Raw genomic sequence first — 18,209 nt, forward strand, 5'->3', positions numbered from 1 at the left:
TGAAACCGTGCTCGATGACGTGAACGGCACGTACGACGGGACGGAAAATACGACGTCCTATACACTGCATTACAACTTTCGGCGTGTAAATCCTTTCTGAGCATGCGCGGAACTTAGTTTGACGAACAAGCCTACACACGAGGGGACTGTTCGCTGAAACCAAGTTTCAGCGGACAGTTTTTCGGAATTTCCGAAAAACTTTGTTCAGCAGACTGTTCGCTGAAACTGTCCGCTGAAAGCCCACACACGGGCGGACTGTCCGCCGAAACACTGTTCAGCGGACAAAGTTGGGCGAACAGTCCCCGCGTGTGTACGCGGCCTTACTGTTAAAATAAACCTACCATTAAAATTATAGTTTGATGATTTCTTTGTCAGTGGGCAAACATACAAAATCAGCAGGGGATCAAATACCTTTTTCCCTCACTGTAGGTAAATGGCATTCCCAGGAGTGGTCAGAAATGGCTGTACCCTGACATTCCCAAACCTCCCAACTTTCTGATATGACATGGAGGGACATCATTTAGTACACAGTGTGTAGGCAAAGGACACACCTCTGACATTTGCATATGATGGAGAATTATTATGCAAGAAACTACTGGCCCAGCACCCTAAATGAAAATGAGACAGTTAAAGTGGTTGTAAAGGCTCAAGGTTTTTTTACCTTCATGCATTCTATGTCTAGTCTAGTCATCTAATTAATCAGCAGCACCCCCCCCCCCCTAATAATTATCTGCGCCCCATCTCGATCCAGCAATGTGCATGAGAGCAGCAGCTCTCCTGGGTTCAGACAGCAGTGGGAGCCATTGGCTCACGCTACTGTCAATCACAGCCAGTGAGCCAATGAGGAGAGAGTGGGGTGGGGCGAGCCAAGCTGTTTATGAATGAATATACAGAGCAGCAGCTCAGGAGCAAGCCTGATTGGGTGTTGCTGAATCTGAACGCTGCAGTCTGGCTGCCTGTCTGATGACCCCTAAAATAACAAATGCAATACTACCATAGTTCATATGTGGTGTAGTATTACAGGCAGGGCTGCTGTTAGAAATCATGCCCCTCGAAAATACCAAACTAATATTTTCACTAAAGATACACTAAAACCATTATTGGTGGATGCACATAGCATAACTTTAAAAATCTCTGCAAAATCAAAAACATGTGTGTGAACACAGTTTACTATGCTTCAGGTATGAATAAACACAGTACCGAGCACTCTGTGCACTCTGTGCTCATTCAGAAAAGGAAGGGGGTGGTAAATTACTTATGTACTGGCCACATTCCCAGCTCTCCATCCTAAACTCCATCCCCACCCCACCCCTGTGTGGCCGCTGCAGCCGGCGGCCGTGAAAAGCTGGCAGCGCTGGGGGGGGGGGGGGGGGGGGTGGGGCACATAGCAGGGGGAATTAGATATGAGCAGGACAAAGAGGATGATCGGTGCAGCATCATTCCTGTAATTGCCCCCTCCTCCCCGCACTGATCATAATTCCTGTGCTGCCCACATTTAATTCCCCCTGCTGCTCGGGCCCTTTGTATGCCCAGGCCCCATACAGGAGGACTGGTCTGGTCCAGCTTGGCATAGGAGTCAGGGCTACTATGGTGAGTACAAGCTGGACCAGTGGGATTGATTTACTAAAACTGTATAATCTGGTGCAACTCTGCATGGTAGCCAATCAGCTTCTAACTTCAGCTTGTTCAATTACAGTGGTTCTAAAGCCTAAACATTTTTTATCTTAATGCATTCCTTGCATTAAGGAAAGAAATGTTTAGGCATCAGCATCCCCCCTCACACCCCCCCCCCCCCAACCTCCCATCCTTTTTACTTACCTGAGCCCTCATTTGATCCAGTGCTGTGCACGTCTACAGCTCTTCTCTCCCCTCACTTCCAGGTCTCACTGGCTTTGCTGGGGCACCAGAAGCCATTGGCTCCAAGTACTTTCAATCACAGCCAGTGATGAGGGAGCGGGGGCGGGGCGAGTCCATTGGCACAGACAGCGGGGCTCTGGAGCGAGCACTCATGAGTGCCCCAATGGAAAGCCATTTCTGGCCAGAGAGGAGGGGCCGGGACCTGAAAAGAGCAGGTCCTTGGGCGCTCTGTGCAGTTCCATTGCATAGAGCAGGTAAGTATAGACATGTTTATTTTTTAACTTTTACGTTTACAATCTCTTTAAATTAGAAGTGCAGCCGAATGCTGGGCGTTCTGGCACGTCGTTTATGCACTTAATACTAATTATAACTGATGTTGTTCATCCGGTTTGTACTGGATTTCCTTAGGGTCACTCTATTCATGTATCTTTCTAAAAAGATGTTCTGCTCTGTGTATGCTGGATATTTTAGATAAAGAATTTGAAAAAAAAAAGTACAGCCAAAGCTCGTTCGGCTGTACTTTTCCTGAAGGCTGCTGTCGGCTGACGTCACAGAGCTGTTTCAGGCTCGGGACTATGGACTATGGTCAGGATTTGCCCACATGCCTGGACCAGTACCCAGCTCAGCCTTTCAGGGAGCCGCTGAGATCCCAAGCCAGCCGCTCCCATCCCCTCCACAGCCCATCGCTCCAGTGAGCGCCAGGTGGGTGGGGAGGGCAGAGCAGAGAGCGGTGACTGTCAGTCACCACTCTGCTCAGGGAGCTGTGAGAACCGAGCGATTGGCAGTGTTTGATCGCTCAGTTCTCAGCCTTAGGTTGCATTCACACATGATCGTGGCCGGAATTGCACATTGACTTCAAATGGCTGCAAAATGCAGGACGGGGCTTGCTATGTCATCACTTCTAATGACACCCCAATTGCGCTGGGATTTTGCTGTGATTGTCGCGCAGTAAATTGCGCTGCAGTCAGAGCACTTGTCGCTCACAAAGAAACATAAACTTCTGTTGGGCGATAGCGGCACGATTGGGGTGCCATTAGAAGTAATGGCATCACAAATGCGTCACGCGTTTTGTAGCTGTTTGAAGTTGCGGGGCGGAATCGTGGCGATCACATGTGAATGCAGCCTTAGAGCTGGCGGGGGACTATTGCTGTATCCACCTTGGTAAGTATGATTGTGTGGAAAAAAAATCCTATATTTATCTTTTATACTAAAATAAAACTGGAAGCTGATTGGTTTCTATGCAGAGTTGCTCCAGGTTTTGCACTCTCCAGTTTTAGTAAATCAACCCCGGAGTGACTATACAATACAGAGAATTCCTGGATGAAATCATGTTATAGAGGTCTCTATATCAGAACAAAGAGGGGGACAGAGGGCTTCAGTGGAAGGACTGTCAGAGTAGATGAGGGTAGGTTCTCCTCCTCCTGATGACAGATCACATTACAGATGACATTATGATGGGCTCTTCCAGGGATCAGCTGTCAGGTGTACGCACAGCTGAAGGTGGGAAGGGCTCGCCCCTCCCCTTACACGTCCATCGTCCTCTGAGGGCGGGGCCGGGGAGGAGCCCACCAGGCATGGTCACACTTCATCCTACGATCAGTATAGTGACAGCGGCGGCTGCTCTTGTTTGTGCGCTGCGGAGAAGGGGCGGAGTCTAGCGCTCTCTTCCAACCATTGGCTTTCAATCCTCAGACACGCGGCCAATCAGTCGGCGCCTATAGTTGCTGCCCAATAGGTGTATTGTAATGTGTGATTGGCGCCGCCCTCTCCCAGGCAGGGCTTCCCCGGTACTGTTTGTAGGGAGAAAAGAATCGGTGCTGCCTCCTCCTCCCCCCCTTTCCTTCCCTGTATGAGTGCTCATCCCCTCTCTTCTACCCACACAGGCTCAAGGCACCATTGAAGGCATGCTGGAGAAATTGGAGCTAGAAGATGAAGGTAGGAGACCTCCACCATCCATGTCACCTGCTGACAGCCTGACAGATCTGCTCTGAAGCAGCAGCTGCTTGATGAGTGGATTGTGTGTGTGATAGGCTGGGCATGCAGGGGCCCCTGGTGTGTGTGTGTGTGTGTGTGTGTGTGTGTGTTAGGCTGGGCATGCAGGGGCCCCTGGTGTGTGTGTGTGTGTGTGTGTGTTATAGGCTGGGCATGCAGGGGCCCCTGGTGTGTGTGTGTGTGTGTGTGTGTGTGTGTTAGGCTGGGCATGCAGGGGCCCCTGGTGTGTGTGTGTGTGTGTGTGTGTGTTATAGGCTGGGCATGCAGGGGCCCCTGGTGTGTGTGTGTGTGTGTGTGTGTGTGTGTGTGTGTGTGTGTTATAGGCTGGGCATGCAGGGGCCCCTGGTGTGTGTGTGTGTGTGTGTGTGTGTGTGTGTCTTATAGGCTGGGCATGCAGGGGCCCCTGGTGTGTGTGTGTGTGTGTGTGTGTCTTATAGGCTGGGCATGCAGGGGCCCCTGATGTGTGTGTGTGTGTGTGTGTCTTATAGGCTGGGCATGCAGGGGCCCCTGATGTGTGTGTGTGTGTGTGTGTGTGTCTTATAGGCTGGGCATGCAGGGGCCCCTGATGTGTGTGTGTGTGTGTGTGTCTTATAGGCTGGGCATGCAGGGGCCCCTGATGTGTGTGTGTGTGTGTGTGTGTGTGTGTCTTATAGGCTGGGCATGCAGGGGCCCCTGATGTGTGTGTGTGTGTGTGTGTGTGTGTGTGTGTGTGTGTGTGTGTGTGTCTTATAGGCTGGGCATGCAGGGGCCCCTGGTGTGTGTGTGTGTGTGTGTGTGTGTGTGTGTCTTATAGGCTGGGCATGCAGGGGCCCCTGATGTAAGACACACACACACACACACATCAGGGGCCCCTGCATGCCCAGCCTATAAGACACACACACACACACACACACACACACACACATCAGGGGCCCCTGCATGCCCAGCCTGTGTGTGTGTGTGTGTTTATAGGCTGGGCATGCAGGGGCCCCTGGTGTGTGTGTGTGTGTGTGTGTGTGTGTGTGTGTGTGTGTGTTTATAGGCTGGGCATGCAGGGGCCCCTGGTGTGTGTGTGTGTGTGTGTGTGTGTGTTTATAGGCTGGGCATGCAGGGGCCCCTGGTGTGTGTGTGTGTGTGTGTGTGTTATAGGCTGAACATGCAGGGGCCCCTGATCCCAGTGTGCTTTAGGCTGGGCATGCAAGGGGGCCCCTGATCCCAGTGTGTGTGTGTTTAGTGTTTGTAGGTTGGGTGTGCATGGGGGCCCCTGATCCCAGTGTGTGTGATAGGTTGGGCGTGCAGGGGGTCCCCTGATCCCAGTGTGTGTGTGTGTGTGTGTGTGTGTGTGTGTGTTAGGTTGGGCGTGCAGGGGCTCCTGATCCCTGTGTGTGTGTGTGTGTGTGTGTTTAGTGTTATGTTAAAGGTTGGGTGTGCATGGGGGGGCCCTGATCCCAGTGTGTGCGATAGGCTGGGCATGCAGGGGCCCCTGATCCCTGTGTGTGTGTGTGTTAGTGTTTGTTATAGGCTGGGCATGCAGGGGCCCCTGATCCCTGTGTGTGTGTTTAGTGTTTGTTATAGACTGGGCATGCAGGGGCCCCTGATCCCTGTGTGTGTGTTTAGTGTTTGTTATAGGCCCTGATTAGATCATGAACCTTATGAATGGAGGGGCCTGCTCACAGTGCATGGGTGATCTGATCACTTGTTACCTGTCCATCCCCTGCAAAGTGCAACTTGCTGTGTCTGTGCATTCCAATAGGAGTATAACATTGTATGTGTCACACTCATTTCACAGAAGGAATGCCAGTGTTAGATCCGTCTTTCTTTGTATATGTCGGAGTTTATGTACAGCATTTCCAGCTCAGGCCTGACCCAGCTTGCTTCAGTTGTGTGCAGTCATAGAGGAGCAGACACAGCAATGCAGTGCAGACCAGAGGAATGCAGACACACTCACATCACTTCCATCAAACTCTCAACAGGTTAACAACTGAATTCATAAATGTGAAATCCCCTGAGATGACCGCTACAAGACCTCTGAGAGAGAGAAGGGGTGACCATGCACAGTCATTTAGCTTTGGATAGTCAGTTTTAGTGCATTTTACATCTGCAGAGGGGGGAGGGGATTTATTCGTTTTATAGTGGATCACAATGCACGTGCCTTTGAAAAATAATTATTTCCAGTTTAAAGCTGAAATCCATGGAAAGGAATAGTGTCACTGGAAGTGGCACTGCAGGGGTTAAATGCTCATTCATGTCTAGAGTACCAGAAAAGCAGTTTTAGGCTGGCCATACATTTTACAAATTTCTTATTCAATTTCCTTTAGCTTTACCTTCAACTCTGTGCATACAAATTGAAAGTGTTTAGGTTTTACCTCATATTATGTGGTATATATGTATGACCATCCTTTACCCAATCCTCTGCTCCTGCAGGCTCCTATGTGCTGCTAGATTGATCCAGGCAGCCTCTTCTCCTCTATGCTCAGGCAGTCACACCTCCACTGACCTCACCGGGTACAATGCAGTGCCCATAATCCGTCACTATATGTGAGGATGGCGAAGGCCAGTCCACTGGTAGAGTGTAGGGGCTGTGGATGCTGATGGCTGCATTTTCCAGCACCCTGGACATAAATGAGAATTTCACCCCTCTCCGTTTAGGATCAGCCCCTCCGCAAGGGATGATATTTTTCCTTTCCCCAGAGCTGGGCTTTAAGCTTCCATTTTGTTGTTCATGAACTATTGAAGGGGACCTTTATTCCCCTTACTATGTTCATTATTTTTCCTGGGTTATCCTTAAAACAGATATACTGTACATCCAGCATTGTCCTGCTGTAATCCGCCACCATATCAGGTCCCTGGCTGCCATCTTCTTTGCTTACATCATTGGCAGCCATGGAACTGATGGGGTATGGAGCTCTGATGACGAGTTCCATACCCCATCAGTTCCCTGGCTGCCAATGCTGAGGAGCTGTGGCGCAGTATCCTGTGGCTTGCCCCAAAGCTTTCTGGGATGTGTGATATGAGCATTCCAGGAGTCAGCGGGCAGCTGGGAGTACATCATTCTCACCTAGCCAGGAGATCTGTGCGGTGGACTTCCGTATGGTGGTCTAAGCAGACGTGTGCTTGAAGAGCTCCTGCCATCCTGACCTACATCCTTGGTTTTCTTTCCCTGGCTGACAGATCTTATTCTCTCCATGGATCTTATGGCTCTCCTGCTTGTCAGTGTGCTGCCCGGGGCCGATATCATGGCGTCGCTCTGTGCTGCAGCTGCTCGAGGGACAGGCCGAGGCTCTGGTTCCAGCAGCAGGCATCTTGCTCCTCCCAGCAGTGCTACCAGCACCAATTCCTGGCCTCCCTACCTCTCCTACACCCGGCTCATTACTCGCACTAATACCAGAGGCAACCAGCCTGTCAATCGCTGCCTGCAGCCCTGAACAGCATACTCCAGTAAGCAGACTGTAGGGGAAGTGATGGATCTGTGCTAAGTAGTGGTCATCTTGCTACACCCGGTGTTCACTCGCAGCCTCCCTTGACTCTTGTCACCTGTACCTGTGCCCAATCCACGTCACATCCAGCCACCAGAATACTCTAGCCTGCCAGATCACCACACTGGCTTGGAAAGCAGCGGGTCCCCATTCCCATCCGTGACCGCAGCGACCCTAATCTAGAGCCACGTGTGGCGGCCATCTTGCTCCACCTTGTCAGTACTCTTCTGATTTATTATTTTATGATGTAACACTCTGTTTCCACAGCCATCGATAGATCAGTCCATAGCAACAGTTCTATGTGCAGCAGCCATTTTACTAAACCTTAGCAACGGTACCTGGCCTCCCTGATTGTTTTGTGCCTGACCCTTGATCTGATCACTGTAGCTTCCTTACCCATTAGATTGCTGCCCCACAATGATGCAGCATTAAATATTTAAATAAAACACTATCTCCTTTATCCCCCCCCCCCCCCCCCCCATCTCTGATTCTGCCTCTGTGACAGCTATTGTTCCTGCAAGAAAATCAAAAATAGTTAAAACCGGGCTGACTGCCATGCCACAACCATCCAGTGATGTATTGGCCCCCCCGTGGAGGATTCCTCTTCAGCTGCAACTATCTTGGCAGCGATTATGGACTGTAAGGAGACACTTAAAGGGAAAATGGATCTTATAGCCTTGGATGTTAGTCATATCCATCAGGACCCAGATTGGTTCAAAGTTAGGGTCTCCACGCTGGAGGACTTGACTCAATTTGAATCTAAAGAGCTACAGGTCAGACGGTTGCAGGAACGGGCTATTGACACTGAAAAGTGTCTTAGACTGAATAATATTTCAATCCTAGATTTACCCGAAAGAGCTGAGGGGATTAAACCCACAGAATTTGCTGAGAAATTAACTACCGTATTGGACCCGGATAATGGGCTACCTAGCCTTGTGGTGGAGCGAGCACATAGTCCGACTAATACCACCTAAATCTGAACTCCCAAGCCCCCCCCCCCCCCCCCCAAGGACTTTCTTTTTACGACTACTGAATTCTAGTGATAGAGATAGGAGGATACTGGTGGCCGGTAGGGCTAAACCAGATATAATCTTTGAAAATAACAAGTTGTTATTTTTGCCAGACTATTCGCAAGAAGTTCAGCTATGCCACAAGTCCTATACAGAGATCCGTAAGAGACTTTGAGAAAAAAGCATAACGTTTAGTCTACTGTTCCCAAGTAGATTGCAAATTATAGATGGCGAGCAGACTTTTTTATTTTTTATTTTTTTTATTTATTATTTTTTGATACCCCAGCTGCTGCTTCCACTTGGTTGGATGCACACTAAGAGAACTATTATCCTTTATTAGGAGCCTCAACAAGTATCTCCTCAGACTTTACTGGGTTACCCTCGGTAAGTTATTGCTAATGGGAAATTTCAATATTATACTTGACCCTGGTTTGGATAGACCAATTCCTCCTAAATATTTTTCCGGCGAGCTCTCGACCTGGGCCCAGACGGGAGGCCTGGTAGAGGCCTGGCGATGGAAAAACCCATTAAATAGATCATTTTCTTGTTTTTCAACTTCGTATAAGACTGCCTCACGTATAGATCTAGCTTTTGTTGATTCGGCTATATTAGCAGATATGGTAGATGTTAAATATTTGCCTAGTGTGTTATCTGATCATGCTACGTTAATGCTCACACTTTGTCTTCATCATTTTTGGGATCCAGCCCAGTGGAGATTGAGAACCCACTGGATTTCACATTTTACATGTGGTTGATAAAATTCAGCCCCTTCTAACAGAGTAGTGGGACTTTAATGTAAGGTCTTCCGCTCCAGCAATAAAGTGGGATGCTTTTAAGGCCTATATTAGAGGACAATATATATCCGTTATTAAAGCAGTTAATAGGGCCCAACGAGTAAATGGTGATCTTTTGCAGGCCACAGTCGATGGAAAAAATAGCCTAATATGCTGTGGATCCTTCAGAGGCTAATTTCAATGCTTTACTCCATAGCAAACTGGCCTTCCATTTGAATATGGCTGAGGTTACGAAGAGGGATCTATATAAAAATAGGCAGAAGTCGTTCGAGCAGGGGGATCGTAATGGACATTTTCTGGCGATGATGGCTAAATGTGAATATCCTAGTATTCCGATTTCAGAAATACGTACCCCCTCAGGAGATATGGTTTCTACACAACCTAAAATTCTTGAGACCTTTCGTCAATTTTATCAGACATTATATACATCCCAGTTGACCCCTGATTTCCAGGCAACGGAGCTAGCAGCTTGGCTGGACTCCGTAGCATTGGCTTGGTTATCAGATAAAGAGAGGGAGACATTAGTAAGTCCTAGAACATCGGAAGAAGTCCTTTTGATCATTAGTTCCTTTTCCATGGGGAAATCACGGGACCGGACAGCCTCCCAATTGAATTCTACAAGACCCATGACGATCTACTTGCTCCTTTTATTGGCCACACTGTTCTCTAATTGCCTAAAAGAGGGAGCTTTGCCGGACTCAATGAGCCATGCTCATATAGTCTTAATTTATAAGCCCCCAAATAATCCATCCTCTTTTGCCTCATATAGGCCTATTGCTCTCTTGAATGTAGATTTCAAGATTCTGACCAAACGTATTTCTCGACGATTACAACCTATGATGTCTAGCATTATTGATCCAGACCAGATGGGGTTCAGGGCCGGTAATGCCACTGATGTGACTCTGCGAAGATTATATACTAACATCTATGCTTCGCATCTTAATGTATGCTCTAGGGTGGTTGCCTCTCAAGATATAGAGAAGGCTTTTGATACTCTTGCATGGCCCTTTCTGTGGGAAATGCTCCGCAGAATGGGTTTTCCAATGATATTTATAAAATGGTTGCAAGTCCTGTATAGATATCCCACATCTGCAGTGAAAATGGGTGGAGGATTGTCTGCTTCATTTTTCTTATGTAGAGGAACTCAGCAGGGCTGTCCTCCGTCTCCAACCCTCTTCGCTCTTGCTATGGGACCTGTGGCGGAAGTTGTCGAACTTCGCCCAACATTAGAGGGTTGCGAATTGGTTGATTGGAGGAGAGGGTAGAACTGTATGCAGATGATCTTTTATTATTTTTGTATGATGCTGAACCCTCTCTTCAAGGAGCTTTACAGATATTGGATTCTTTTTCAACCGTCACTGGGCTAAGTCCTTGGTGGGTCCAATAAATATTGAGGCCTGTAGTATGGCTTCAAATAATATTCCATTGCAGTGGGTGGAGAACTTCCAAGTACTTAGGAGTGATAATCTCCTGCAAAGCCTCTGAATTTATTTCCTTGAATTTGATTCCGATCCTAGAAGATATTGGGTTACAGTTGAAAGTCTCTACCATTATCCTTACTGGGACGTATTAACCTTTTTAAAAATTATACCAAAACGTGTGGTGTGTGTGTGTGTTTATTTTTTTATGTATTTTTTTTTTTTTTGACACTCTCCTCAGTGGCTCCCTGGCTCCTTCTTCTTTTTTTTTTACAAGATTAAGGCCCCTTTCACACTGACGTCCCGTTCAGGCCCGCCTGTCAGTTTTTCAGGCGGACCTGAACGGGTGCTCCATAGAGCTCTATGGAGCGTCGGATGTCAGCGGTGACATGTCCGCTGACATCCGACCCGCTCCGATCCGAAAAAGTGTAACGGAGGAAAAAGCTATTTTTCCATCCGTCTGCGGATCGGATCGGGTGACGACGGGCACTGCGGTCCGTCGTCATCCGATCTCCCATAGGGGAGAGCGGCGCTGTGACAGGTCCGTCCCTGCGCAGTGTGCAGAGACAGACCTGTCATCTCCCTGCTCAGCGGGGATCGGCGGAGTGATCCCCGCTGAGCAAACGGATATCCACGGGGTGGATCAGAACTGATCCGCCCCGTGTGAAAGGACCCTAAATCAACTTTTTTCATCCCTTTTTATATGGGGATCAGCGAACCCCAGATATAAATGAACCACCCTGATGCGTCCTTGTGATCGGGGTGGCTTAGCGTTTCCAGCTCTACGTAAATATTTTTTGGCCACTCAGCTGGTTACAGCCGCATGGTAATCGAGTCAGGATTTAACCAACTCCTCCACTTGGCAGTGGTGGTAGGCTCTATAGAGGCTCTCCAGGTACTTGTATTTAAGAGGCATAGGGCACCTTACCAGTTGACTGCTTCAATGCTCAACACTATTCGAGCTTGGGAGGCTGGCCTTAGATGTGAACATTTATCCCAAAGAAGCGATTTCTCCAAATGCCCCTTTATGGCTAAATCCTTCCCTCCTCTATTTTTATAAATTACCAGAGCCTTTTGCATGGACTAAGTACAATGTCCAAATACTTTTTCGGGTGCTTTTTGATCAGAAAATATCCCCTTTCTATACACTTGCCGGCAGATAAATCCTGAGTTCTCTTCTGAGTGTTGGCGATGTGGAGCGGTTCAGGGGGATTTCTCACATATCTTTTGGACCTGTCCATATATCTTTTGGGAAGAAGTGGTAGATTTGTTAAATTCTATTACCTCTGCTCCCTTGCTGGTTTTAATGTATGTACGTCTGCTAGGTCTGGTGGAGGCTAGTCTTCCTAGTGTCAGAGCGAGTGTTTGCTAATGTTAAATTATTTTATGCGAGAAAAGCTATTGCTTTGTATTGGAAGAAACCTTCTCCTCCTACGCTCTTATAGTGGAAACAACTGGTAAATAATAATCTCCCATTGTATAGAGATACCTATATGAATAGGGGTTGCCCTAGTAAGTTTGGCAGTCTGGGCAAAGTGGCTGGATAAGCCATATACGGCATCTAATGCTTATGAGGGGACTTGGTCATTGTAAGGGTTCGTTTAAAAAAAAAAAATATATCATACTTACCTTAACTGTGCAGCTCGTTTTCACAGAATGGCACCGAACTTGCTCTTCTGGGGTCCCCCGGCGACTCCTCCCCACATCAGAGAAGCGCTCTTCCAGGGGAGTTACCTTGCGGGTGCGCTCCCGAGTTCAGCATTTGGCGGCCGTAGCCGCCAAATGTATGTCTCGGCCCTGGCGTCCACGTCATTGGCTTTGATTGACAGCAGCGGGAGCCAATGGCTGCGCTGCTATTAATCTATCCAATCAAGAACAAAGATCCCCCCAGCAGAGAGATAACGTGTCCCTGTCTGGTCAAGTTCCAGGGCTCAGGTAAGTAAAAGGGGGGGGGGGGCGGTGGTCACCTGCATTCTCCAGCATCCTGGACATAAATGAGAATTTTACCCCTCTCGGTGTAGGATCAGCCCCTCCGCAAGGGATGCTTTTTTTTTTTTTTTTTTTTTTTTCTCTCCCCTTTCCCCAGAGCTGGGCTTTAAGCTTCAAATTGTTTTTAATGAGCTAATGAAGAGGACCTTTACTCCCCTTACTATGTTCATTATGATTTCCTGGGCTATCTTTAAAACAGATATACTGTACATCCAGCATTGTCCTGCTGTAATCCGCCACCACATCAGTTCCCCAGCTGCCATCTTCTTTGCTTACATCATTGGCAGCTGGCAGTCTCTTCTGGCATCTTAAAGCCGGGACTCTGATTAGGAGCTGTGGCGCAATATCCTGTGGATTGCCCCAAAACTTTGTGGGATGTGTGATATGAGTGTTCCAGGAGGCAGCTGGGGAGTACATCATTCTCGCCTAGGCAGGAAAGGCAGACTGCGTGGCAAAATAATTCTGAAATAAGTTTTCGGGGATGAATGACTTTAGTGTTTCTTGCTAAAGAGCAATCCGTGTTCGTATTGCTCTTCTGAGGGCATTTGACAGGCAGTGAGGAGGTGTTATTTTGCCTTCTCACTGCCTGCTTTAACTCCTTGAACCTCCTTAGTGCAACTGCATGTATTTGCAGGGCACCCCCATTCAGTTGAATAGGTCATGTTCACTGGGTGGAATGGCCTGCTAAATGCGAAGGCGGGAATAATTTTTTCCAGTTCACAGTGCAAATCATTGTAGCATATGTATACCACACTCTGCAGCTTGTGGGTGGTACAACTGTGGCTCAACCATTGTTTTACTGTCCCCCCCCCCCCCCCCCCCCCATTAGTGTAAACAAGGCCTTAAAGACAACAAATGGCAAGTAAAGCCAATGAAAAAAGAAATGAATAGATTTCTTCAGTTCTGCAATAAGGTTTTGTTGAAGTGTTTAAACATAGCACAGAAGAGAACGTTTCCACCAAAATAGCCATGACATTTGTCAGCGCACGGTCTGGTTGTGTGACCAGTAGGAGTTCTAGAGAGCAGGGTGTTGGGTGTTGATGTAATTCTTCAATGACATCACTCTGCACAAAGATCTGTTTAGACTAGTTGGTGATTAATTATACAGGAGGAGATTTACTAAAACGGGAGCACTCAGAATCTGGTGCAGCTGTACATGGTAACCAATCAGCTTCTAACTCCAGCTTGTTCAATTAAGCTTGGACAAAATTGCACTTTCAGTTTTAATAAATAACCCCCCACTGTGAGATGAGTCTATTGAAGAAGACACAGTCCCGGTCCATACTTGTGCAATGCAGGAACCCTGCGAATCCACTGCGGGTTCCCGCATCGCACTTGATTCGCAAGGCAGGTCACACTGCCATGTGCGAACTGCTGGGAGTGTTTATACAATGTTAATGATATGCCCATTTCAGCTCGCACTGCGAACCGACAGTTCAGACATGAATCGGATCACATCGGTGTGAACACCCATGCGATCTGAGGCTGGTGCGGATCAAAAAAGGGTCTTGTGCGAGTTTGGTCCGAACGTGATACAAATTCAGCCACATTATGTGTATGGCTGAAATTGCATCGCGCATGTGATTTGCACTGCAGGAAGAGTGCCCCCCCCCTCCTTTCATTGGAGGGCAGGGAGGAGCGTGCCATAATAGACAGGCCAAAAGATCGTTGGTGTCATTTTGCTGGATCTGCCAAGTGGCACTGGAGCCAGGATTATGCAGACATCATCAGATGGTAGTTTAATCAGCCGCAGCTCAAGCCACCTACATCATCCTCTGGATGGACCCTGGGGTTACAAATAAAACGACATCCAGGGTGCAGAATTCATCAGTGAAATAATGTCATTTCCATAACCTGGTGAACTGGGAACAACTAATCCTAAACCTGTATTTGCAGGCCCAGGATACGGATCTTCAGCCCTCAAGGTCTCTGTAGTCTGATATGTATAATGCTGAGAAATAAATGATCGTCTTCTCTGTTTCTCCCCATCCTAGTTGGTGCATGCAGAGGGGTCTACTGCCTGAGCGCCATCAGTCAAGCTCAGTGGCCCTCTGAAAGCCCTGTTGAATCTGACAAGGAGAAATTTAGTACCATGGGATTTTTTGATATTGGCGTAGTGGCAATGTTTTTTGGATAATTGTACTTGTTGCAGCTTGCACTTTTCATTGACTGTCTATGTACGTATCATGTTGTACTTCCTTGGGTTGGTCTTCCTTGGCGATGTGTCATTGTCTGCCTCCCATCGATGTTCTCCAGTGCTGTGTTTTCTAATGCAATTGTTAGCCCATCCTTTGGTAAGGTTGTATAGAATTCTGACGTGTTCTTCAGAAAGCCCTTACTGACGGGGTGTTTCCATGCAGTGGTTTCCTCAAAGCTGCTGTATAATGCAGCATTTGTTGTCCTTCCTATATTACACCGTCGAGAAAGGGAGGCATACGCACAGAAACCCCCCCCCCCCCCCCAAAAAAAAACATTTTGGATGTGCTGTACCCCAGTTTTTTGAAGGACTATCTTGAAACCACAAAAAACATTTAAGATTTAAATTTTTATTACATAGAAAATTAAACAATATTATATCATACAAAGAAAAAATATAAATGTAAAAATACAGAGCCTAAAAGAATGCTTTGTCACATTCATGTAGGTATACAACCATGATGCAGAGGCATCTCCAATCTTGTTGTACAGGAGAGGCCAGTGCTTCACAATGAAAATCGATGCCCAAAATCAAAGACTGTGTCAATTGCTCTCAACTAGTTTCGTGAACAGTAGTTGCTTCTTCAGGAGATATCTAGGACATATCTATTTTGGGTAGATAATAATTTCAAGTTAAAAGCAGAAAAAATTGGAAATTACCTACCCCTAATTTTATGATTACAGCTTTGCACCCCAATACTACTATTATCTATATTACACCATGTAGTAAAGTCCGTGCACTGGAAAAGCTCTATTATGCCATTTGTTCTAAAAGGGCAGTGCATGATTGACGTGAACCTCTACTAGAAACTTATTGTAATTACAAAATCATGCCTCACTTATTAAGTACATCATAAATGTAATCAAATTAGCGCATCGGTGTGAGAAACATAATCAGATGTGCCAGCTAGCAACACATCAAAATCTATTAAAAAGTCCATGCACCAGAGAATAAGTCCTTGAAAGAAGGCAGAATGTGCTGTGTCTTAATGCATTAAAATCTCCCAGTGCTTTCTCCAAAACGCCACACATATACGCTTGCCAGAGAACATATGACTCTCAGTTTGAGAAGTCAAAAGTGCTTGTACACAATGGTATATTAGGAGCCGTTACTTCCCCAGCTCATATGTGCCTCTCAAGACTGATACTCTGGGATGACAGAAAAAAAAGGGCACCAAGCTTGTATGCAAATTCCTTAATGCTTCTTTTGTTGTAACAGGTAAAAACACTTACAAACAAGTATGGGCAAACTACAATATCCAGAAGTCACCACGCATGTGCTATAGGAAATCACGACTTCCAGCTCCGCCCTATGCGTTTCTTCACAAATTACGTCATAAGTGCAAATGCCTAGGGAAGAACTAATTGGTTTATCTGAATGTAGTTATATATTCAACAACTTGAGCTTACAGCAAGAGCAGGCTGGAAAGAGAACTCAACTTTACTAGAGATGTTTAGCGTGTTCCTATGGCAAATACTCTAGATGACTAGTGGCATGATAATATCTGCTTTTGATGGGTTCCCCATGTATGGAGAATGCAACTAGAGAAAGGAGTCGGGAAGTTCAGGCCATAGAGTGGTTGTCTTGGGGTGGAAGAATTCCTCCCTGCTAGTACAGATATTGTAGAAAAGCGGGTTTGGGGACTTAAAGGTTTGATTGTGGATGGTTCATGGTCTATCAGATCAACAAAATTTAAAATACATATGACAAACTTTTTGTAAATGACTATTTGTAACTCTTTTCTGTGTGTCTGGTTGGGGGTGACAAAGCAGATCAGACTGAGATTGGTAAGAGATGAGGCCACAAAATGGAACCAATGTGTGGTAAGCAGAGGTGTCAAATAAATAAAAAGGTGCTTCCCAGTGGATTCTTCAGGAAGTTTGGTATTCATAGATAAGTAGGTTAAAATACAAAATCAACACATTGACTGAAATTAACAGGTCAGTTAGTCAGGAAAAGAGTGTGCCCATTTTCCTCTGACATCAACAAGGCATTTTTGCCCACACAAGTTCCGCTCGCTGGATATATATATATATATATATATATATATATATATATATATATATATATATATATATATATATATATATATATATATTATATATTTTTTTTTAACCATTCTCTGTAAGTCCTAGAGATGGTTTGTATGAAAATACCAGCAGTTTTTGAAATGGTCAAACCAGTTGGTCTGACACAAACAACCATGCCATGTTCAAAGTCACTTAACCACTTAAAGTGGAGGGCCACTCAAAAAAAAAAAAAAAAATAAAGAAAAATTGCCTAAAAATAATCCTAAAAAATTGGAGGGGAAATTATTATTTTTATTTTTTTAACTTACCAGAAATGCCTGTTGCTAGGCAGATTGTCCTAATCTGCCTCTTCCTATTCCGCGGTGATCTTCGGTCTTCTCCTCATGTTGTCTTCTAGTGAATGGGGAGCGGTGTGTTGTAGGAACTGTGTGTGTCCCAGAACACAGCACGCCCCATTCACAAAGCACTGTGCGACTCGCGCATGCGCAGTAGGAAATGGACAGTGAAGCCGCAAGGCTCCACTGCCTGTTTCTCTTTGTTGGAATGGCGGCGTCGGGACCCTAGAGCCGAGGGATGGTCTGCCTCGGGCGGCCGACTTTGCAGGGCGCTCAGGACAGATAAGCGTGCTTATTAAAAGTCAGCAGCTACAGTGTTTGTAGCTGTTGATGAGAAGGGGGGGGGGGGTTTTCTTTGAGCAGCAATATGGACCTGCGCAGGCATTTCTGTACATTGGGTATGTCTATGGGTATGATTACTTTGGGGAGTTTCCTCCCAGTATTTGGGCTATAGTGTATTTGGCAGCTGGCGGCGCTGATTGAGCATACATTTTCCAACAGGGCGATTGTACAGAAATCGATCAGTAGATGACCTCATCAGGCGGCTGCTGCTCTTCCACTCATTGGGTTGGGGATACATTGAAAGCCACTAGATTTCATAACTGTGAGCAGTGTCCTCTACCCATCTGTGCAGTCTATTGTAGAGCTTTGTAAATCTGAAAACTGGATGGACAGACCTACAACTGGGCAAAACAGCTTTGTGGCTCTGCTTTTCTATAGTCATGGACCTCCTGTGATTATTCTAGAGTAGTGTTTATAATTCTGTTTATGTAGATGGCAGCTCCTGTTAACATATATAGGCCATTGAATGTGGAAGTTGTGTTTTATTTACCTGTGCATTAATAGCCATATGTCCTCTGTGAGAGTTAAGATACACATGAATATATTTTATGCTTGATCAATGTGAGAGACCGAGAGAGAGAGTGTAGAGTGCACAGTTAGATGGAAATAGCCATTGATTGATGCAGACGTATCCTCTGCAGTCAGCAGTGCACTTCTACCTATGCATGCTGCATTTCTATGCAGTATTGATCTGTATTGTTAGGCAGCCTACTTACTACATTTAAATTTTTTAGATTTTTTTTTATGTTTTTTGTATGGGTTAACTAAACGGTTTTATAGGGTGTGCATC

General features: G+C 46.4%; 1 protein-coding gene across 3 annotated transcripts in view; it reads left to right on the forward strand.

The window, feature by feature from the left end:
• Positions 1 to 18,209, forward strand: part of PRKAG2 (protein kinase AMP-activated non-catalytic subunit gamma 2) — a 458,386-nt gene that overhangs the window by 317,806 nt on the left and 122,371 nt on the right. For all 3 annotated transcript variants that reach the window (XM_077491181.1, XM_077491182.1, XM_077491183.1), the window contains one exon: positions 3,741 to 3,792. In XM_077491181.1, the coding sequence (XP_077347307.1) occupies positions 3,741 to 3,792 (52 nt within the window). The remainder of the gene's footprint in view (positions 1 to 3,740; positions 3,793 to 18,209) is intronic.

This window comes from Lithobates pipiens, unplaced genomic scaffold (genome assembly GCF_037356315.1).
Source record: "Lithobates pipiens isolate NorthernLeopardFrog02 unplaced genomic scaffold, aLitPip1_a1.2 Scaffold_19, whole genome shotgun sequence".
Taxonomy (NCBI): domain Eukaryota; kingdom Metazoa; phylum Chordata; class Amphibia; order Anura; family Ranidae; genus Lithobates; species Lithobates pipiens.